This window comes from Ctenopharyngodon idella, chromosome 3 (genome assembly GCF_019924925.1).
Source record: "Ctenopharyngodon idella isolate HZGC_01 chromosome 3, HZGC01, whole genome shotgun sequence".
NCBI lineage: Eukaryota > Metazoa > Chordata > Actinopteri > Cypriniformes > Xenocyprididae > Ctenopharyngodon > Ctenopharyngodon idella.
The window spans coordinates 44581546-44606599 of record NC_067222.1 but is presented as its reverse complement, the minus strand read 5'-3'; the positions used below and the strand labels follow the sequence as shown (position 1 = coordinate 44606599).

The 25054-nt window shown below is 38.0% G+C and overlaps 1 protein-coding gene across 9 annotated transcripts in view; it reads right to left on the bottom strand.

Moving 5' to 3' along the window:
• radil2a (Ras association and DIL domains 2a) overlaps window positions 1-25054 on the bottom strand; it is a 206282-nt gene extending 181228 nt beyond the window's left edge. For 4 of the 9 annotated variants that reach the window (XM_051888385.1, XM_051888384.1, XM_051888386.1 and 1 more), the window contains exons 1-10: window positions 24478-25051; window positions 21866-22189; window positions 20643-20878; window positions 18519-18838; window positions 12229-12903; window positions 11107-11144; window positions 9367-9542; window positions 9093-9205; window positions 3845-4064; window positions 3149-3321 (exon numbers count right to left, since the gene is read on the bottom strand). In XM_051888385.1, coding sequence (XP_051744345.1) covers window positions 3149-3321; window positions 3845-4064; window positions 9093-9205; window positions 9367-9542; window positions 11107-11144; window positions 12229-12903; window positions 18519-18838; window positions 20643-20878; window positions 21866-22189; window positions 24478-24605 — 2403 coding nt within the window. In that variant the 5' untranslated portion in view covers window positions 24606-25051. Of the gene's footprint in view, window positions 1-3148; window positions 3322-3844; window positions 4065-9092; window positions 9206-9366; window positions 9543-11106; window positions 11145-12228; window positions 12904-18518; window positions 18839-20642; window positions 20879-21865; window positions 22190-24477 lie in introns of all 9 variants that reach the window. The other 5 variants (XR_007929276.1, XR_007929275.1, XM_051888383.1 and 2 more) reach the window with 3 other exon arrangements.

Here is a 25054-nt window from a genome sequence, read left to right as displayed (position 1 = left end):
AAATTACATATAAAGATGGATTTAAGTGGGTTAAAAGCTTCAGCTCACTGCATTTAATATAAATTTAAACTGTAACACTTTTTCCTTCAAGTGTAAACTACATTCAGGTAGTTTTGTATTTGTGTGTAGAATTGTTTTTTTTTTTTTTTGTTGTCTTTCAACAAATCTGGCACATTTTACCTTTTTTATGTATTATTAATGTATATTGTCCCTTACTAAATGAGTAAATAAACAAAAAACAAACTGTTAGCCTAAGTGTCTAAACTTAAATATATTTTTACTACATGTTCTGTGATACATACTCTTTTTAAAAGTGTTAAAGTGTACTTTCTTTTCACAAGGGTATCTTTCCGAATCTCTCATAGTTTTAATAATGGAGAACCACCCTTAATCCAATTTGGAATGAAATGTTTACTTTTACTTCACTTACTGTAAAAAGTGCATTTATGGTTGACTGTGCAATGCAGGACAAATAAACAGATAGATCATGTGACCGAGTGAGTCATGTATATGTTTGTTTGGAGTGTGTTTAAAGTAAACTCAGTCACTTAAGACAGTGAGATCATACTAGCCCCTGCCACTCAGAGCTGTAATCCAGCTCTCTGACAGGTTAAGAGCCTTAACAGTCAAAGTTCATTTACTGCCGATCTCCAGTCAGACTCTCTACCGCCGCGAGCCACTTCACGAGACCTGTAAACCCCCACGGTACAGGATGTGTTTGGGTGGCGTGCTGTAAACCTTGTACTGTCCTCTGTTATTCTGCCTTTGTTTTATGGTATGATAAGCCAAGTGAAACTCATTTCCTTAAGCACAAAAGAGTAAACAATGCATCTCCCCACTATCAATGGCTTTTGAAGGAAGTTAACAGGTTTAAGACCAGACAAACAGCTGTTTTGAAATCTTCCATTTCCTGTTCATCCAGGTACAAAAGTCTCTCCTGCCTGCGGCGCTCTGTCTACATTGTGATTTACAATAATTTTCAGTTGACAAATGCATATTATTTAGGATTATATGACTGGGTGAATCCAGCGGCATGTTGTGGCAGGCCGAATGGGTTTTTATTTATGTGACGTATACGGAAAACTGGCATGACTTAAGAAGTAAATATGACCTTTGTCATGAGATTGATGCCATCATGAGGTTATACTGAATTAACTTGATACCTCAAGGAATGCTATTGGCTTGTGAAACAGGTTTGCTCAGCATTTCTTGAAACATCACGTCATTTTTATAGTCCTAAATCCTGCTTGATGACATATGTAAGGGCTTTATTGGTATTTTTATAGCTGATACTCACACCTGTAAAATCATCACCCACAACACACCTTGCTGTCAAACCTAAGTTAATTCTTCTTTGCAGCTGAAGAATTTCCTTATTTATTCACAGTTCAATAAAACTAAATCAAGGGAACTGAATAAACAATATAAGGTTGAACCAACACCATTTTTGACACACCATGTACAAGTTTCTTTTTGGTAGTCACTGATACCCAGGGTTCCCACACTTTATGACCAATGCATTTCTTTCTAGTGAACTGTGATCACTGGATAAGGTCATTTAAAATGTTTTAGACTGATTCACTAATGAATCATTCAGACTAATTTGTTCAATTAGAACAACTCAATTTTCCCACAACACTATGGTTTGCAAGAACCATAATGTTCCATTTGTTAACATTAGTTGACTCACATGAACTAACAATGAAACATAACTAAAGCATTTATTAATCTAATTAAATGTTAAGTTTAACATTTACTTAAACATTATTAAAATAAAAATGGTATCTGTTAATATTTTTAATGGATCTGAGCTAACAATAATGAGCTGTATTTTTATTAACTAAAATTAACAAAGATCCACAAATGCTGTAACAAATGTACTGTTAGTAATGTTATAATAGGACCTTATTGAAAATTGTTACTAATTTATATTCACTATAGAAACTTCCATGATGTTTTAGGGTGTGTTCACACTTGGCAGGTTTGGTTTGATTAAAACAAACTCTGGTGTGATTCATTTGAGTAAGTGTGAACGCTGCCATCCGAAATCTGGTGCGCAACCAAACAAATGGGCCGAAACAAAATGCTTCGAAACAAACTCTGGTGCAGTTCCAATGAAATATGAACGCAACACGAACCAAAGACATGTAAACGAACCAAAAACAGGATGTGATGTCACAAGATGTGACCCTAAAAAGCAGGTAATCCTCAAGGATACCTGTTTTTCTCATCATAGTCGTAATGTTGCCCATCACAGTTCAGTACAGGCATCAGAAACGCATCTTTTAGCAGCAGATCTTCGTTTGAGTGTGTGTCCTGCAGCTGTTTTGACTCCTTTACACATTTTATAAGCTCTATACGAGTTCTCAGCTGGTAAAAATACCATCATACTGTATGTACGCACATACAACAAGCATGTTTAGCCCAGAACACAGCATTGTTTTAGATGTTTGGGTAAGTTCAGTCACAAAATATACATCATAAATGTCGTTTTTGTTTTGTATCTTTATGTTCATTTCTAAAAATGACAGTGTGAATGCTCAGCAAACCAGGACTAAATGTATCTTTTTCTTTTTTGGTCCAGATCAAATGAACCAAGAGAAACGAACCAAAAGTGTGAACAGAGCCTTAGATTTAATTCCTTTCCATGACTTTTCCATCTCTGGAAAGACGGTTTTAAAATTCCCTGATAATTCAGGTTTTCCATGACAATAGCAGACAACACATTGGGTAGATTCATCTCAGATGAACCAAGTCATATTTCGCCCCAAAATTAAAAGAGAAATTATATGAAATATGAAATTATCTCTTGTCTTTAGAAAATGAAACATTTCCTCAAAATTCTCATTACGTAATGCAATGAATGAATGAATGAATTCAGGTTAAGGCAAATTATTAAACACTAAAAACATGCTTCTATATCTGTATGCAAAATAGAGATTTACTTTGCTGTGGGTTTATAAAATTGAATGTTGTTTGTATCCTGCATAGATTTTATTTATTTTGTGTCTGGACATTTTATTGTGTGCAAGTATATGAGTATGGTACTGGAATCGAAACAAGACGCATCCCTAAAACAATACATTTGCAAATGCTTTGCTTTTGCATAAGTTCAAGCATTTGTGAAGCAGTTGAAAGAGTTTCTGACCTGCAGCAGGGTCTCTTTGGGAGTTGCAAGCAGGTTGACGGCTGAAGAGAGTTTCTGGAAGAAGTCGGCAGCCAGATCTCCCAGTCCGATGCTTTGAGTCCAGTCCATCAGCAAATCCAGGTTGGCCCGGATCTGCACTCCTCTAGACCACTGGTAGAAACCACCTCCGGACCCTTTAAACACATCCACAACAATATTTATCCTGAAGTCCCAATTAGTGCAATTGGTTAATCATATTAAGCTACTTTTTGCTACTCTTTATTTTTCAATAATCATCAAAAGTTACAAAAAGCTGGATTTGAACTCAACCAATTTACATTCTGTCATAGTTTTGTCTGGCTCCAGCAGACTATTGCCGAGCAAACAGCTGCTGTGTTGTGCGGCCAGTGATATTTACACCTGGGTTTAAATATTCACTCTGTAAAATTCACACCCTCGTGAGAAACACGTCCTAAAAGAATAGTAAGACTACTCGGGTGTAAACAGCCGGTTCAACAAAGTAGTTTACAATGCACTCTCTTGTCTTCTGTGTTCTTATTCTGGTGTGTGAATCAATATAACTTGCATCAAAACCTCACTGGTGATTTGCATTAAAAAAAATAAAATAAAAAAAAAATCAAGAAATTCATGCACAGTAAATCTACTCTTTGATTTTTGACCATTGAGTTTTTGATGAGGGACAGTGAATGTGCTCACCTCTCTCCATGAGCGCGTTGAAGAGCGAGGCGTTTGTGAAGAAGAACAGGTAGGTCAGCAGTTGAGAGGTGATCTCGCTGTGCACCAGGAAAGTGTTGAGCAGGTGCAGTGCCTCCTTTAGGACGTCCAGGATTTGGCTGACTCCCGCAGGCATGCACAGCTGTCCGCTCTCAGAGAAAGGGTTACTATCCAGCAGCCGTGGTAACACAGCATACATACTCTAACATAGGGGATGGGGAGAATAAAGTTTGATTACTGTGATTAACAATCCATTAAATATTGTATACTGTAGAGAATCTTATAATGTGAATGCTGCTAGATTAAATACTTGCTAGCTTTATTTAAAACAACTAAAACACTTTGATTACTGCAGTACATATCCTTAAAGGGTTAGTTCACCCAAAAATGTAAATTATGTCATTAATTACTCACCCTCATGTCGTTCCACACCTGTAAGACCTTCGTTCATCTTCAAAACACAAATTAAGATATTTTTGATAAAATCCGATGGCTCAGTGAGGCCTGCATAGCCAGCAATGACATTTTCTCTCTCAAGATCCATTAATGTACTAAAAACATATTTAAATCAGTTCATGTGAGTACAGTGGTTCAACCTTAATGTTATGAAGCGACAAGAATACTTTTTTGTGCGGCAAAAAAACAAAATAACAACTTTATTCAACAATATCTAGTGATGGGCGATTTCAAAACACTGCTTCATGAAGCTTCGAAGCTTTACGAATCTTTTGTTTCGAATCAGTGGTTCAGAGCACCAAAATCACATGATTTCAGTAAACGAGGCTTCGTTACGTCATAAGAGTTTTGAAATTTAAATAGTTCACGTGACTTTGGCAGTTTGATATGCGCTCCGAACCACTGATTCGAAACAAAAGATTCGTAAAGCTTCGAAGCTTCATGAAGCAGTGTTTTGAAATTGCCCATCACTAGATATTGTTGAATAAAGTCTTTTTTTTTTTTTTTGCCGCACAAAAAGTACTCTAGTCGCTTCATAACATTAAGGTGGAACCACTGTAGTCACATGAACTATTTTAAATATGTCTTTAGTAACTTTCTTGGTGTTTGAAAGTGTTAATTATCTTGCTGTCAATGGAGGCCTCACTGAGCCATCGGATTTCATCAAAAATATCTTAATTTGTTTTCTGAAGATGAACGAAGGTCTTACCGGTGTGGAACGAGTAATAAATGACAGAATTTTCATTTTTGGTTGAACTAACCCTTTAAGGGCTCTTTATTTTGAGCATGAACGTATACTTGTAATAATTACCCCAAAGTCATGTGAAAATTATGTAGGATTATTTTTCGCACAATGCAGTCATATCATATCTACAATGTATATTATGGAAATGTGTAAAACTGAAATACAGAATTGCACATTTTAATATAGATTTCTAAATCTGAATATTATAGCTGTAAATATATTGTTAGAAAAATCTTGACTCGTAAAAAAGAATATATACTATAAACCCCTGAAATTATCTAAATACAATAAGATACATCTGAAAAAAGGAAAATCCACAATTGTATCCAAATTGTAAATGTAAAATAAAACTTGTAGAATATCTATATTTAAACATCTTCAGTAGCTGAATAGTAAATATAAATATTTGCCACTGTTCCGTTTGGTATAAGTAAGATTTTATAATTTTTTTTATTTGAAAGAAATTAATACTTTTATTCAGCAAGGATGCATTAAATTGTTAAAAAGTGACAGTAAAGGTATTTATAATGTTACAAACACCTCTATTTAAAAAAAATGCTGTTATTTTTTATTCAATTCAATTATAACATTTTATAATTTTTAACAATAATCAGAAATGTTTCTTGAGCAACAAATCATATTCAAATGATTTCTGAAGGATCACTGTGTGTGACACTGAAGATGTTGAAAATTCAGCTTTACATCACAGAAGTAAATTACATTTTAAAATATATTATAATAGTTATTTCAAATTGTAATAATATTTCACAGTATTACTGTTTTAATGTATTTTTGATCAACTAAATGCAGCCTTGGTGAGCATAAGAGACTTCTTTCAAAAATATTTAAAAACTTTGAATGGTAGTGTACATGTATACTGGACATCAGAATATAAAGTTAAAAGCTCAATAATTATTTATAAATCCTGAATGCACAATGGAATACATACAGTATGTAACTCTGTAACCTAAAACATTAGAGAAAACACAGGACAGAGTAAGACAGGTCACATTATTTGTGGTTTCAGTACAGAGGACGTAGCCAGGAGCAGTGCTGTGTGCAGTTCCTGAACGTCGCGTCTGAGCCAACAGGAAGTACGGCACAGGCCGGCTTCCCCTCAGCGGGGTGATATGTGGCTGTGACTGGACTCTGGAGAATGTCTCTGCCCTGACTGCCCATTGTTACAGCACCAATGAGAGTCTTGAGAATTATTCAGATAAGACTAAACCAGCAGATGCATCTCACATCCACACTCACTTTTCCCACTGACTAAACCACTGCTGCCCTCAGGAACAGATAAAAGGATTTTGTAAACAAATAAGGGCCATGCAGATAACTGTGCCAGACGGGAACTCGGGCAAGGCTAAGAGCCTAGTGGGAATGTATTTTATCACAAGTTGACAAAAACACAGCATACTTAACTATAACCCTGAAAAAAAGTGTTGTTGTGTTTAAGCACAAGGAAATAAGAAATGGGAAAGGTTTTGCCAAATTATGTCTAAATACTTTAGAGATTATGACAATCCATAGAAGCTAATGAGATGTCAGATTTCAAAGTAAATCGCATTAGTAAAATTTCAGCTAAATTTAATGAGCAGAAAGTGTCCATTATCTATTGTCAATGTATGACGCACAGCTCATCTTCACTATGATCATCCATTGCGAAATGAAACATAACATCTTTCAATGTAAAGATGCGGTCACATTACCAAAAAATTGGGCAAAATTTTAGCGGCAAAAGAATATATTGTCTATTGTCAACAATGTAGCGATGTACTGTATGACACACAACTCACCATCACTATAATCGTCCATTACGAATAATACGTCAGATCTCAATGTAAAGATGCGATCACATTAGCAAAATTTTGGCAAAATTTCATAGGCAAAAGATTACGTTGTCTATTTTCAACAGTGTAGCAATATATATAAAGCACAGCTCACCATCACTATATGACCATTCATTGAAAATAATACGTCAGTAAAGGTATGACCACATTACCAAAATTCTGCCAACATTTTGCATGCAAAAATGGTCCATTGTCTATTGTCAACAGTGTAGTTATGTATAAAGCACAGCTTACTATCACTATAACCATTGATTTGCAAAGGAAACAGTCACATTATAAAAATGTTGGCAAATTTTAATGGCCAAAAAAATACATTGTCCATTATCAACAGCGTAGCAATGTATGAAGCACAGGTCAACATAATGTTTACCATCCACTGGACAATTCTTGTTTTTTAATGGAATATTGCAGTATTTATTATAAATTATTTATTCATGCATGTCATTATTATTTAATTCATGTGCCTTTTAATCAAAATAACTTGCAGCGACATCTCTGATGACACGTTTACTGGCGCAAGGGTGGGACAACCCGTCACTCACATGAGATCCGCCAATAGCAAACCACAACCGTCCAACCATCCAATCAATTCCCCATGGACAAAATCAAGTCCGCCCTACGTTTTTTCTTGTTCTAGAAGCCATTTTACTCAGATATGCATCACAATAGGGAAGGAACGACTATCGCAACTTCTATTTCATGACTTTAAAACACACAAACACACTGCCAGTTTGTCAGAGCACAGCAGAGGTTAATGAAGCTGAAATAAGTGATTCACACTCAATTCACTTCAGACATATGAAGTCACTGAGAAACTAACTAGAGCCAATGGTCCCGCCCCCATGACTCATCACTGACTGACACATTCTTGCCTTTTGATCACAGCATTCATGAGCATGACTAAGAGATGCATGAATCCCACCATTCACAACAACTGACAATTGATATACCATTGAAATATCTAAATGCAGTTAGAACAAGTGTTAACAGGAAAGCAGTTTATTTTCATTATTAAAACCTGTTTAATGTTCCATATGTTCTTTTAACAGAAAAACTTCCTGACACCAACCAATCACCTTACACAGAGTTTATGACTTGTTAAACAACATTTACATGCTAATGATTCGGTAACTGTTAACTTCCTGGTAGGGAATTATGATTGCTTTAACTGGACACTCCTCTCCCTTTCTGGTGATGAGAACCGAATATTTCCTGGTCAGGAAACAGATGAACTCTCCGAGTCCAAATGTGGAGGTCCACAGCTGCTTCCCCATCAGGCAGAGGATGGGTACCTCTGTCCTTCCTGTCTGCTCCACTGACAGTCCTCTTAACCCCTCATATACCTGTTGTTTTCTAATACTGGACTGGAGTGTTTGAACCGTGAAGGACGTAACCTTTACATTTACTATTTATCCACAAAGTTAATCTGCAACAAACACGTCACATGTTTGGAATTTCTTGTCTCCAACTAGAGGTGACTTCATCGCCTAGATTTTCCACACCATTGAAACTGATGTAACATTGATGCAATATAATGAGTTTCACAATGTTTCCTTTCATTTTCAATTAGCGATTTTTAATAGTTTTAGTTTTAGTAAACCATGAAGTTCCCAAGGACGCACATCAAAGATTAAAGGAATAGTTCATAGAAAAATAAACAATCCTCCTTATGTTCCATTGAGAAAATAACAATGGACAGAGAATACCAACTTCAGTCTGATTGAACTATTCCTTTAAAACATTCATCACGTACAGCTACAGACAAATTTAGCAAGAAAATAAATGTTCCAAAACATTTCCCGCTCATCTGAGAGGGGCAGGGGTTTGCCATTAACTTGAGCCTTGAGAAAATACACTGTTAATGTGTTTGTTTTTGATTCTTTGGGAAGGAGAGGACAAGTTGTCTCGCTCACCAATAGCTATGGCCAATCCCTATGTCTCCACTGCCTTGTTATGACTTTACTTTGGCTTACAGACTGGAAGCACAAAATGCTGTTTACAAGGTTATGTCCTGTTTCACATATTTTACATCCTTTCAGTGCTATGAGGAACATATATAATGTAAAATAAACATTGCATATTAAGAATGAATATATACTAAATATAGTACTTAACCACAAAAAATGCAAATATTTAAATCAATTGGCCTTTAACCTAATGGCCTTTAATTTATACTTACTTTGGTGAGATAGTAGACACACTGCTGGAAGGTGAACATGATGACTTCCTCTAGGACAGTCATGGCCTCCTCACTGGCAGTACGTGTGGACTCGATCTGACAATCCAGTGATTCTGAGTAGATGGAGACATGATGTTACTGCACATTCTCAAGAGACTGCTAAGTATTGTCGATTGGACAAGATAAAACAATAACTAAAGCAATGAGCCAAAGAGGCCAGTGATCTACCACATATTTAGAATAATTTAGGACAACACAGAGTGAAGGCTGGTACCTTTGTCCTGTTCCTGTCTGTCCTGCTGTCTCCATGTTAAGAGTAGAGGGACTTCATGCTGAATGAAGTGCAGCAGCTCAATGGAGTTGGACATCCACAGCACCAGCGGCTGTAGGCCTGGGATCAGATCCTTCATGTTCAACACATGCAGCTCTGCTGACATATCACTGGTGCTTCTGTTGCATAAACAGCACAATGTTCACATGTTATCAAAACATAGACACACATGAGTTTATCCATCTGTCTGTCTGCCTATCCAACAAACCAATAATCCATTTTTTAGGCCAACCAACCAAACAAATAACCATCTATTCACCTATATATCTGTCTGCCCAAACAAGAAACCAACCATTCATCAGTCTAACCATCCCTTCAACTGTCTGACTAACCAACCAACCAACCATCTAGCTATCCATCAAAATATCTGTCCATCCAACCAACTAACCAACCATCTTTCTGTCTATATACACCTATGTTTAAGCTTGTTAATTCAAACTAACAAACCATGCATCTATCAATTTGTCTGGCCAACCATCCATTTACCTTTTTGGATTTCAGTCTAAATATCCATCCAAACAACCAATCAACCGACCATCCATCTCTCTAATCATTTATTTATCTGTCTGTCCAACCAACCAAACAACTAACTATCCATCTTTCTTTCTGTCTAACCAACCATCTGTCTATCCATCAAAAATTCTGTCCATCCAACCAACTAACCAACCATCTCTATTCATCCAACACCTATTCATTGGTTTGTCCAACCAATCACCCAGCATTTATCAATTTGTCTGTCTAACCAACCAACCAACCAACCATCCATCCATCCATAAACCTTTCTGTCTTTTTACGTCTGTCCAACCAACAAACCAATCATCAACCATATCTAACCATTTATCTGTCTGTCCAACCAAACAACCATTCATCCATCTATTAATTTGTCTGTCCAACCAAACAACCATTCATCCATCTATTAATTTGTCTGTCCAACCAAACAACCATTCATCCATCTATTGATTTGTCTGTCCAACCAAACAACCATTCATCCATCTATTAATTTGTCTGTTCAACCAACCAACCAACCAACCAACCAACCAACCAACCAACCCATTTGTCTGTCTGTCCATACATTTGTCTGTCTGTCTAAATGTCCAACCAAACAACCATCCTAACAACTAAACTGGTCCAATGATGTAACTGGATTCACAACCTTCTACACCTAAATGCTTGTAAAAGCTTTCTATTTTTCATTTCAATACTCATAATAGCCTGAATAGCAGCGAGCCAAATCAAAGTTCAAATCATTAAGACATTGAGGTTAATTTCCCCCCTTTAATACCTCCCTTTTAACCACTAATCTGTTCACCTCACCACAATATGGAGGGAAGTGACTGAAAATCAGGATGTGGACTGAGAGGAAAATACCAGCTAATAGAAATGCCAGCTCTCTGCTAGCCAAATTCACAATTTAAACACAAGACAATCAGAGCCTGAAATGCTTTAACACTGCTGTCTGTCTGCAGACAGATTTATCACTGGACAATTCAACAGTTAATGACACATTCAAGTGGCCCTGTCTCGGGTCGTGATTGGGCACCACAAAGAAAACAAAAGTGAATTGAACGCATACAGCGCCATGGGTGATAATAAGCTAGTTACATGTTGTTCTTTAAGTTCCCTGCTCTTATTTCAGAGGCGTGTGAAAGAAGAATGGTTTCAAGAAGAAATAAGCTCTCTCACATGTCTGGTTGCAGAGCTGCGAGTTCTTTTGTTCTTTCCTGTGGAGGAGGGAAAAAAAAACATCTCTGTTTAAGTGTGCCACAACCTTTAATTTCTGATGACAACTTTGACCCATTTCAGCTATCCAAAAGGGGTGTCAAACAGGACATGTTCTTGTGTCCAGTACTCAGTTTTTAATTGTTATGCTCCACAATTGTTATGCAGATAATGTACAATTATGTTACTCCAAAGGTACTTCATGCACTCCATGGTACTTTCTTGTTAGTGAACTGCTTTATATTCTATTTCACTAGACCCACAAAGTGAGTTATATACATAAACAAAAGGCACTTTTCACACTTGAAACAGTTAACCCTGGGTCATTCTACATATTGGGTAAACGGAATTCTCAGTTATATAGCTTCATGTTTTACACTGCTCAAAATGTACCTGGGGTTAACAATTAATCCTGGTATTAATAGCCCAAACCCATGCGCTGAAATCTCACACTGTACATTCCTAAACCCTGGGCTAACATTCATATTTGTGGTGTCAGTGCCACTGATTGGATGAACGCAACAGGCGACCTGTTTACATAAAGGCTCTAGTGTTGCGCATCCTCATAATATATACTGTTGACTGTACTATCAAGTTTATCCTGAATGGACTTTTCGGACTATAAATGTAAGAATTAAACAGCTTCTTCTTCACTCCAATTGTTGCGTTTGCTGTCACCATTTGACATTTTTCTCCTCAAATGCTAAAACTACTGTTTATACAAAGTGCTGTGTTTCTGTGACTGTCCAAATCATATAAATATGAGGCACACAATTGGTTATCTGTGGCTAAGCATCTAGCCTTAACAATCTAACACTACATCCTTTTACACCATACACATTTGGCAACACAATGTGGGGTTAACTCCGCTTATAATTATTATAAGTGTGAAATTGCCCTCTATCTGGTGTTAAGTGCAGTGTGAAAAGCCCTATACAGTACCTCAAATAGCACACAAAGGAATTTCAAAGAATACCATGGTAAGTGTCCAAAAACACAATTACTGTGGTACTACATTATAATAGTGTGCTTTTCTCGTTATTCATATTTGTTGGTTATTTTTGTACTCTATAGACTCTCACTCACCCACATGGTGAGCTGGATCTGATTGGCAATAGAGAGCAGCAATTTCCGAAGGTGAACCAACTCAAAGTTGGTGGCGGAGTGTTGAATGCACAGACATAGTAGAAAGGCTGGAGTGAGTTTGGGTTCTTCCCCTCCTGGATCCACCATATTGACAATCTTCTCCAAGACCTGATCTTCATGCTGCACCTGATAGGACAGCGACACCACCCTACCGTCCAAGTCCCTCCAGCGGGCGGCCATTTTTTTAGTCCTCCTTCTCCTGACGGATGTCCCGCACAATTTACAGGGTGATGTCGTGGCAGGGGGACACAGGGTGGCCATCCAGGATGGGGTCTGAAAGGCTCCTGAGGTCGTAGGGTCCTTGAACATAAAGAGATAGTGCTGACCAAGCCCCACCAGGTCACCTGGACACAACTCAACCTCGTCATCAACGGGGACGCCGTTGTGTGTTACACATGAGCTGTGGAGGGGTCTGAGCATGGTTCGCATCTTACTGCCACCCTTGGTTTGGTCATTGGTGGCGTCTAGGCGCTGTACGCAGCAATGCTGAGGTAGAATGTCGGGGGCAAAGAGTAAGACGTCCACCTTCATGGTCTCCTCATTCTTACCAGCGGAGGATTCACTGGAGCAGCCAAATACACAACTGTTCCCACTCATCAGATAGATCAGAAAGTCCTGACAAGAGATTAAGAGAAGAAACAGGAAGTTTCATTAAATGAAACAAGATAACTTTGGGCAACAAGCAGTGAGTACTAATGGTTGGGTACTGGGACAAAACAGTATGGGGTGGGGGTTATTTATATACCAAGGATTAAGAGATTTTGGGATGAATCTGTAAAACATGTATTCACTTTTGTTTTGGTAAAACTTCCTGCATCTTTCATTTTCTTTTATATTAAAACTACTGGCAGTTAAAGGTGTGGGACATGCATTATTCAATGTCTGAAGAATCAATGTGCTTTGTAATCCCGTGAACTGACAACTGATGGTAACAGAAGGAAGAAGTATGGTCTAAATTCTTCATCTGCTTACACTGTGGTGTCAAAACAGACAGCACCGTTAATCGATTGATCCACTTTGTGCTGCTAAACCACATGATTCTTCTGATCTGAAAGAAGCACCTCTCAGCACTATGAGAAGTGATTGACATAGAGCTTTTCTAAGTCTCTTAACCAGAGATTATCTCCCAAGCATCTGCTTTAGGCCGTAAACTCACTCTCATTCATTCTCCTTTATAAAACTCTTTTTCTTGACATGCGCAACATGTGATCAGCAGGGCCACACGAAATCTGTGAGCGCAGAATTAGAACATCTGTCACTCACAATGTTTTACTCGTCACCCGTTTCTTGTGGAAATGGACCCCATCACAACTAAAGTGGACCAAAATGAAATCTAAGCCCACTTTTAAGGCCAAGGTACATTGAGTTTTTTCATGTGTCATGAAAATCACATGAACAATATTTCCCTAAATTCAGATATACATACAGTCATATATAATGGTGTGGGGAAAAAACAACACCATATGTGACTGAATTTATTATATCTATTTTATTTGAATTTCTATTTCCTCAAGTTGTGAGTTTCCAGTGTATAGTGCTCTGCTGAATATAAAGTGCAACAGTTCCCGCCAACTTTTTCAGTAGCGTTGGTTCTGGTAGTAATTCTTCAATTCATTTCTCCCATAGGGATTAAAAAAAAAAAAAGAAGTCTTCATTAAAGCGCTATAAGCCATGAATAAAGCCAACCAGCTAATTTGAATCAAAACGTAATTGAAAATCAGTAAAAAATACAAAGAGATAAGACTGTGTACTTAATGGCTTTAGTGAGGGAAAGAACTACAATCCCACAAAGTCATTCGCAGTGGTTCGTGGGAGTGGGCGAAGCCAAAGAGCTCTTTTGGTGCGTTTTGCTTGTGGCGACTCAGATTGGTGAAGTTTTTGCCCAGCATCATGGGTAATGTAGTTTTTCACCACTAATTCCGCTGTTGAACATGATTATATTAAAAATAAGTTGAATTAATGAGCTTCAACTGAAGCTAATACCATTGATTAACAACCTCGTAGCTCACAATAAGGCTGTTTTTAATCGGTTTTTAAGTTATCATTAAAGATCAAGTGGAGAAATCCCTATGGAGAAAATGAATGGAGTATTTACTTCCGGAACCTAACTGTTGCACTCTATAATGGGAGAAAAGACATTGTGCAAGAGAAATACTAACTTTTCCAGCTAAAAATGTAGTGACTCAGGGGACAAAGAACAAAAACAAGAAAGAGAAACTGTATTGCGTGGCAGAGTTGTGTTACTGCCATGGCTGACCGCAGGTTTAGTAAACAATGCTGATTATTACCTACAGTAAACTGCAGTGCTGGAATTTTAACTCCTGATTATAGTTCAGCATTTGAACGAGACAATATCATATAATTACTGCTATAACCACAAGCCTGTTTATTCCTCTCTCACATGCATGTGCTTTGAGCAAACAAATGAAATGTTTGCCTTCATTATCTTTTATCAAATTACAAAAACTTTACCTCTTCTACTACTTTTTTTCTGGATGGTATCTGGCTCCGTTCTGGTATGTAGTGCCCACTTTTCAAAATCCAGTCAGTTGTAGATGGATTATCATTGAACATTCTGTTTCAATAGTGAATATGTCACATTGAAAAGGCTAAAAAAATGTGGTTGTGTTCTGCAGTTGCGGTTTTCCAGTGTAGTGTGTACATGCAAAAACTCACACACCCTGGACAATGCGTACTCAGCAACACTCACTGTGAGGGAACACCGGGTAGCACATTTCCTGCCTCTGAAAACGTGCTTGGCTTTCCCACACAATTTGCCACGGAGACATTTAAAATGTTCTACAAACTGAAAAACTACAGCAGTCGGTGTTGACATGAGAGAATGTCCTTTTTTTAAAGTATGAACTACTGGTTTGTTTGCAACTGATCAAATTGATTTGAACTGTAGAGGTACCTCACAAGAACACTTTTCAAGCAAAACATAATTTCACAAAAAGAAGTTTGTTAGGTTTGAATCCATAAATTAACAGATATATTGTTCAAAATGAAGACATGTAACTGGGCAATTTGTGGTTGTGAAAAGTTAGTGAGTAATTTTGATGTTGAAAGAAACTACATCTGTGGTCCTTCTGCTTGGACACCTTTGTGAACTTGAGACTTTATACATCTGAATTATAACCCTAACCCTTTTCTATGTGAATATATTTTAAAATGTAATTTATTTCTGTGATGTCAAAGCTGAATTCTCAGCATCTTTACTCCAAACTTCAGAGTCACATGATCCTTTAGAAATCATTCTAATATGTTGATTTGATGTTCAAGAAACATTTCTGATTATTATCAACATTGAAAACAGTTGTGCTGCTTCATATTTGTGTGGAAACCATGATACATTTTTTTTCAGGATTCTTTGATGAATAGAAAGTTCAAAAGAACAACATTTACTTTAAATAGAAATCCCTAAAATGTCTTTTCTATCACTTTTGATCAATTTTATGTGGCCCAAGTGATTTCTGGGTTACTATGTAGAATATTTGCTTTAAAAATTACCATAAATTATGAAATAATTATGATGAGGGGGCCAATCAGAATTATTACAAATGTGATTTTCATGAAATCTAATTTAAATAAGAAGGGACATCTCATTTACATATGGGATATACTGTACAAAAAATAATTTTTTCTTTAATATAGGCGCTGGAACTCAAAATGTGGCATGCCGCAGATATGGGATGTGTGAAACAGGCCTCAGTCTATTTTTCTTTCACTGCTGCCTTTAATCTGTTGGATCTCTGGGTTTATTAAGGGCTTTTGGGATTCTTAATGTGTGTCTCACACGCTTCAGTGTGTTTTCTTCAAGTTGTCTCCTGCTGTGTGAGATGTGTGCTGCAGGCAGCCCTCATGTTGACCAGAGCTCCAGTTTAGCTACTCATTCACTGACGGCCAGTCCCTGGATGCCTAGAGACACATGGATCACCTGTCGTCCACATGTCTGCCTGCCTGTCCAAATCCTGTCACTCTGACCTGGGCTAATCCTGTAGAAAACTGCCACACACCACACACTCTCTCTACAGTGAGTGGCTCCAGATTAAACTGTGCTTAAGTCAAGACTTTACGCCACTGTCAACAACACAGGACTAATGCCCCAATGTCTTATGTAAGGTTTGAGATCTAAAACTGCTGTCAGGGATACTGTGCTGCCTTTGATTAAATGTACAATAAAACAGCAAAAAGTTGGGTGTGTAGTAGCAGAATACACATAGAATATTAGAATGATTGTTTTGACCAATATTGATTTTTGACCATTATATAAAACGTATGTAGCACCTCTTCTGCTGCTGCAAAGATATCAAAACTAAGGCCCTGTTTCCACCTGGTATTTAGATGTGTTTTAGTCAATTGGATCACAAGTAGATGAGGGAGACACATACCCATTTACACCTGTTGTTATAATCTGTCTCTTTTGTCCACTTTCAACCACTTCTGTCCTGATTTGTCGTGTCCTGATAAATGTATGGATTTTTTCAGATATTTAAATTTAATGAACGAAATGAGCTCATTAAATTTACATTTGAACATAACCGGAGACGACTGAAAAACACACAGAGCATCAGCTGTCATTTCTGGTCTGATAGCCACAAGACCATGCCGAATGCTGTGAGCAATGGTGAGAGAACATTGTGCTTGGTACATTTTTCCTCTTCAAACCAAATTTGGGTCTTCAGCCGACAAAGTTTAAATCCCGTCTGGCTAGCGTGCTTCCCATAATGTTTATGCATTAGGTCAGTAGGCAGAGAGCAGGCAGTCTTTTGTGGCTGTTTGAACACATTTGACCACACTACGAAAGCAATCTGGTCGAATGCATTTTCGACTACCTCGGGAAGTGGTTGAAAGTGGACAAGCTCAAAACGCTTTAGATCCTGTATTTAGATTTTTATTTAGCGTCGTCCACTTGTGATACAATGGACAAAATCACATCTAAATACCAGGTGGAAACAGGGCCCAAAAGAACAAATAGGCATCAAATAACACTGAAACAGCAGCTCACATTCAATGGTGTGCAAAAACTAGACACAAAGACTTTTGTCAAATTAGCTCATCATTCTCCCATTTCCTGCTGCCAAACAGTTTAAGACCCTCAAACCTCAGTTTAGTGTATTGACTAAAAAAACTAAATCTAAATTTTGCTAAAACAATTGTAGTTGCTTACTGGCTCTAATAAAAAGAGCCTACTCTCAACTCTCTATGATATTCTGATCTCTAGCCCTTGCATTTGGTTCAAAATTGACCATAATTGATCGCATTAGCAAACAACACTATGCTACTAGCGTATCTACAGAGGCGCAGCAAACGAGTGTCAAGATTCTTTCCAACCTTTAGCGAAACACTTCGAATCACATCATTTCAACATGGCAAAATATACTGAGCCACATGATTTGATAAATCATCGAAGTCCATAATGCCAACTGTGTGGGAAGAACTGCATTCCAAAGTTCGACACTTTAGGTTTATGGTTTCAGAAAAAATCCTAACCCTAAAGAGCACTAGTAAACAGAAACAGTTATGCTTGCCTCACGTCGGGTTCAGACTACAACATATCAGCCCGATTTTGGCACTATCTGATTTATGTAGGGTGTTATGGTGATCCGTAAATGACAATGGGCTTCGGGACGCAAGAATTGATTGTTTTATCTTGTATAGTGTGTCATAGTGGATGACAACTGACGCGGTGTCTGTAACGCGTCACAGTGTCCCATTTTTTTTCGGCCCTCCACGACAGGTTCCATCACATCTGTGACGTTGGCCAATAGGAGCACAGAAGCTCTTTCGTACACAGCTTTCAAACATGGCGAAATGAAAGAAAGACGATGGTATTGGTGCGGCTAGGTGGAATAATGCAATAGAGGAAAGGTTTGCGCAACAATACTCCTGTCTTTATGATGTTTCCTCAAGGAACTACCAATGCTAGAAGCAGAGGTGCTTTAGCAACCCGGTGAGTGCTGGAATTAGCATTAGGCTAGTACAACCATTGTTTGTTTACGGTCTTGTTTCCGGAAGTCAGTGGCTACTTCCACCTTCTCAAACACATAATGCACATCATTAAAGACGGCGAGTGATGATTGGTCAAGAAGTAACGTGTAGACTGACATTGTCCACAACACGACAAGAATTTAGGAGTCAAAATCACATAATCTGACACAGTGACTATCGTAACAGCACCCTAATCCAAAAAACAACATCACTGAGGGTCCAAAAAGCCACTGTCTTACCTGTCTGTGGTTGTATCCTTGCAGGAGAAGGAAATATGGGAAATCAAAGGGCAGGTGGATGGAGTACTGTGTGTTGTTGTCGTCGCTGCTTTCCGTCTCCTCTTTCTCTGCGTTGAGGCGGTGAGCCTCTGTATCAGCCTCTGCCTCTGGATCCTCCTGCTGAGGTGCATTATGGGTCTCTTTTCCCATAGTGGAGACATCCATGTCACTCAAACTCCTCCAGATAGCCAGAGCATCCACCCCCTCATTTGTCCCATCAACGAACAGGGAGGTGACCCGCGAACGGGCATGCTGCAGCTTTCGGGCCTGGGCATTGAGGCCTAGGGGGATAAAATTAAAAAGCTATGATTTGCACAGAAAAAATGTGTACATTCTCACAGTGTCATGATGAAAATGTGATGGAGCACATTTGCTTCAGAGTATAATAGTACTGACTATGGCTTAGTCAGACTTCTTACTGCATGAGCAACAAATTTAAAGCAGCATGAAGTCATAACTGCCTAAAATGATGAGAGAAATACTATTAAATGCTTTGAGAGGATGCTTGCATACATTCCTATAATTATAGCTGTAAATCCACCACATTTCTTTCAGATGCTCAGCTATAAGATGACTCCATAGCTGGATGGGAGTGACGTAACATAAACAGCATTGAAGTGCTGTGAAAGGTTCTCAGAGGTCAGGCTTTCACACCCATCGGCACTCTGGGCGTTATCAGCTGTGGAAATGGGCGGTCACCTACATTGTTCTGCCAGAACACACAGCGACGGGGCTGAGCTTCCCCTGTCACCGATTCTCAAGAGAACCCTGTGGAATAGCACAGCCCCATGCCAAAAAACACCCTCAAGAGTGCAGGAAACACGCTCAGAAAGAACAACAAGCGGCCATTTCGATGTTGGCGACTGGAGCGCGGTGGGAAAGCGCAGTGTGAGTGCTGATAGGACTATCCCAATAAAACATACTTCAGAGAGAGCAATTTCACTAAGCTTCTTGCCGACAAGCTTTTGTTGGGATAAGCTACGAGGTACCTCAGACTGTTAAAACATTCCTAAATTGTGTCAACTGGAACAAAGATCAAAGGTCATCTAGTCAAAACATCTCTAAAGGCACATTCACACCAAGGATGATAACTATAATTATAACTATATTAGTGTTCACACCAATGCACAATACCGTTCTGTTTATTGTAGGTGTGGTGCAGTTATGTCGTCTTTAAAAGCTCAAGCTCAAAGTGGCTCGGTTCACAGGAAATGCTGCTCCAATTGCTGCTCTAAATTTAAGTCGCTTTAAAAATCATGATTAGATTTTCCCGCAAATCGTGCAGCCCTATTTATTGTCCCTGGTGTGAAGGTGCCTAACGGCCCCAATATACTTCAAGCGAAAGCAAAGAATGAACCGATGTGACGTAATTTCGAACAAAATCAGGCCAAAACTAACTTTGTTTGGAGTTCAAAACAGCTTCAAAAAAGTTTGATACAGCTGATAAACACCTTTGTACTACCATTGGTTCATGGCGATTACGTAATAAGTAGGTGTGGCTCTGAGGCTCCGCCTTCTTTCACGTGGAAATCTTTTCCGGTCTCCTGTTGAGTCAGTGGAGGTCAGACCTCCAAGAGTGAGAACATGAACACACTGGCGAGCTGCTTTATAGTAGAAAATGAAGTTGTACTACTGATGAAATGAGACTCTGACTCTGTTTTTTTATGTTTAATACGGTAAAGCTGCTTGATTTTAAGCAATCTATTGAAGTGCTATATAAATAAATGTGATGTGACTTAACTAGAGTGCAGAATTGCAGAGCTTGTGCAAACAAACATATCCACGCTGCTATGATCAGATGCTTTTCTTATGCTTTATTAAAAAAATGCTTGTTTGTTGTGTTTATTTTGTTATTGAGAGAGGAAAGCGTGAAGCACATATTTACATATTCATCTAACCGTTGCTCTCAGCAGAGTGGGTGGCGTCGGATGTTAGCTAACAGTATATCGCTGGTCATGTATTTCGAACTTCGTTTTACCCCTAAGCAAAGAACGAAAAAGAACTTTGCCATGAGTATATCAGGGCCTTTAAACTATTAAAGGTACCATTCACACTCACTCAGTCAAACTGACATTGCCGCAATACCTGCAGTGATGGTGTCTGTATCCTTGGCACTTTGCGCCTCCACACTTGCTCTTTTCTGGATCTCGAAGCGCCTGAGGAATCCCTCCTTGGGTTTCCAGAGTGACTGCAACATGAGAGGCTTCTCATGGTCACCGACAACCCGAAAGCACTCAGTCTTCCATTCGTGGTCCAACCCAGTTCGGCCAATCACATCGCAGAGCACATACGCACTGGAGTCTTCCTTTTCCAAGCAGTACCTGTGAGGCCAGAGAACAGCTCAGTTGAACTCACTGCCTGGACTAACAATGAGTCATGGAACAATGGAAGCGACCACTGACTTGAGGTCGCAAGCATTTCTAGCCTTGGGTTTGAAGTAGTGATGCACCGAAATTTCGACAACCAAAAAATTCTGTTTTCTTTTTCGGTTTCACCCAAAATAGGGTGGAAATCATTGACTGAAAGAGTAAGAATGATAACTTTAAAACATGCTGATATTAGCATCTGCACCAATGAACGATAATGTTCCTTTTTTTTATATGTGCATGGTGCAGTTATGTCCTCTGCCGCTTTAAATGCTCAAGGTCTTAAAGTCGAAACAAAAGTAGTACCAGATCCTTTCTGAAGGGGAACACCCTGAACAGCATAGAGTCTAATTAACCAATTACACAAATTTAATTACAGAAACTTCTTCTTAAGCTAAAGTAATTTAATTTCTGTTTCAGTGTTTTGGTAAAAAAAATTCATGGTACAGCTTTATTTTAAGGTGACGTAATTACATGTTACTGCATGTACTTACTATAGTATTAACAGTAAATTATGCATAATTACAAGTAACTAACCCTAAACCAAACCCTAACCCTAACCGTAATTTTATAGTAAGTACATGTAGTTAATTAATAGTACTCACTTATTTGAGTAAGTACAATGCAACTATGTCACCTTAAAATAAAGTGTACCCAAATTCATTTAAGGGCATCACTATGTTGATGCATACACTCTTAATAATAAAGGTTCTTTATTGTCATTTATGGTTCCATGAAGATCCATGGAACTCTTCCATTCCACAAAAAGATTATTAAAAATGGTCCTTTTACTGAAAGATTCTTTGGGGAACCCAAAATGTCCCTTCTTTGTGAAAATCCTCTTTATTTTTGAGAGTGTAGTTGATGCGACCCTCACATCCAATCATGCACACACCCTCATCTGACCCTTCAATCTGAATAAGTCAGGAGCGCATCCCTCACCTCTCCAGAGCCTCTCTGACCAGCTCTTTGGCACTGGAGTGACTGGTGGCCAGAACGCTCTTATAGTTGGTCCCTTGACAAATGTCACTGCCAAATATCTTAAGGATCCCTGGGACAGTTCTCTGACTGGACAGCTCTGCAGGGTCGTCCACTGCATGCAGTTCTAGGGTTCTGGCCTCCTGACCCTGCCGCCCGTTTCGCAGAACAGGACTTCGGTTAAACACCGTGGTCAGCCTGTTGTTGTGTCGGCGTATCTTGCTCTTGGCCGGCTGCCTGACTCCAGTGCTCTCCACAGACTGAGCCGTGCTGTCAGACGCGCTGGACCTACGACAGACACGGTTAAGATCATTTTAAAAGATCGCCACAGATGTGCACATCTGCAGACAGTCTACTTGAGATGCAACAATGACAGATTGAGTTTAATAGGTTGCAGATCATATACAAACCCTTGGTGAGAAGACAGTTTCACTGCCTGAGAAAAATAACTGTGACTGTTTCATCTTGTAATTAAGGTTTGACACTTTTCATACAAAGTCTACAGTTAAGTTGCATGTCAATTTAAAGGGTTAGTTCACAAAAAAATGAAAATTCTGTCAAAAAACAAAATAACGACTTTATTCAACAATATTTAGTGATGGGTGATTTCAAAACACTGCTTCATGAATCTTCAAAGCTTTACGAATCTTTTGTTTCAAATCAGTGGTTCGGACAGTGTATCAAACTGCCAAAGTCATGCCCCCCAGTTGTGAACCATTGAAATTTCGAAATGTTTCGAAACACTTATGATGCAACGAAGCCTCGTTTACTGAAATCACGTGACTTTGGCAGTTTGATACACGCTATGAACCACTGATTCGAAACAAAAGATTCGTAAAGCTTCGAAGCTTCATGAAGCAGTGTTTTGAAATCGCCCATCACTAGATATTGTTGAATAAAGTTGTTATTTGGGTTTTTCGTCGCTTCATAACATTAAGGTTGAACCACTGTAGTCACATGAACTGTTTTAAATATGTTTTAGTACCTTTCTGGGCAATGAAAGTGTTAATTAACTTGCTGTCAATAGAGGCCTCACTGAGCCATTGGATTTTATCAAAAATATCTTAATGTGTGTTCCGAAGATGAACAAAGGTCTTACAGGTGTGGAACGACAAGAGGGTGAGTAATAAATGACATAATTTTCATTTTTGGGTGAACTAACCCTTTAAACTTGCATCTATTTTATTTCTAGGCTGTTGGTTATAATTTAACATGAATTACAGATGCTCACTTTGTCAATGGTAGCGACTGTACAAGATGTGATCAATTCCAACACTTTTCAAAATTTGAAATAAATATTATTTCATTAAAGTATCTAAGAAAAGGGTTTTCACTCATCTGCTAATTAATATATTTTGGTAAAAAGGATTTTTAAAAAATTATTATAATGCTGGCTTAATCATTAAACAAACATACAATTAAGATAATACGAATAAATATGAAATATGTATAAGAAATATAAATATAATTTTAAAATAGTAGGTAACACTTGTTAACATTAGTTAATGAATTAGTTAACATGAACTTACTATGAGCAATATATATTTACAACATCTATTAACCTTGACACTGATGTTAGTTCATAAAAATACAGTTGTTCATTGTTTGTTCATGTTAGTTCACAGTGCATTAACTGTTAACAAATACAACTTTTGATTTTAATAATGTATTAGTAAATGTTGAAATTATCATTAACTAAGATTAGTAAATGCTGTAGAAGTATTGTTTATCGTTAGTTCTTGCTAACTAATTCATTAACTAATGTTAACAAATGAAAAGTCTTACCAAATAATTTATTATTGTTTTAAGGCTTTTACGTGAGATTCTCATATGTAAATATTTTAATAGGCTATTACTATTACTGATAGTACGAAAGTTTCTTATACCAAATGGGTAAATAGAGAGAGAGAGAGAGAGAGAGAGAGAGAGAGAGCAACCAGTGGACAAAACTAGAATCAGAAATATTCTTAATGTATGTACAGTTTTTTTTTTTTACATTGTCTAATTCTTTTGTTGTTGTTGTTGTTATTTCTTGTATCTATATTTATATGTTTATGCATTATATAATCATTATTTGTTCATTGTAATGGCCACTGCTTTGGCAATACTGTGTAAGTCATGCCAATAAAGCAAAATTGAATTTGAATTTGACAGAGAGAGAGAGAGAGAGAGAGAGAGAGAGAGAGAGAGAGAGAGAGAGAGAGGTTAGTTTCTAATCTCATTCACACTGAAGATGCAGTTATGTTATTGCAGAAGGCAGCAAATTCAGTGCGAAGTCTCACATGTACAGTGATTTCTACAATTTTACACTAAGCGTTTTTCAGGCCAAGGACCCGAGACATGCATTCTCTACCCTATATGATCTATACATATTCTAACAAATGTCTTTTTTGTGAAATGTTTGGACAAAAAGTGCTTTTACTATATTTAAAAATAGATACATTTATTTATCTAATGCCATGGCTGTTAGTTGTGATTTAATCCCCACAAATACTTTTGCAGTCACTTCTTTTTAGAGTCACTTCTTTAAAAGTAAATGAATGCAATCAATGCACAAGTGTATATTAATAACTCACTGTAGAGATCCGTTGCTGGCCTTTCTGCCCAGCATCGCCAGGCGTCTCTTGGGCGAGCGGATCAATAACCCAACGGGAAAGCCGAGAGCTTGTTTAGAGATGTGATTGCTTCTCTCCTCCGAGATCATTTTAACATGTGCAGAAATATCATGTATTATTGCGAATGCCAAAATTGTTTTTCAAAGCTATATCGCAGTCTGTCTGCTCCGCGTGCTGTCAAAATAACTCGCGTCAGTGCAACACATGTTGCGCGCACTGCTCGAATAACTTGTAACTTTAAGCGCTAAACATCATCACTCGTCCTGCCTCCTCATGCGAGTCCTTTGGTCGCTTTCATAAACATATTCCATTGCGAGGTTTAAGAAAGAAAAAAATCATTATCCACTTCGGCATTAAATAAATGTTGATGTATTATCCAGTCCGGTTTGAAGAAGTCCTCTTTAATTCGACATGTCCTTGCGATTAAAACGAATGATAATCCATTACAGTAAACGACAGCGTTTCTGTCCGTCCTAATGCCCGTGTTGAGTGTCTCCTGTCCCGTGTGTGTTTGGGTCCCGTTTGAAAAGTTAAGCGC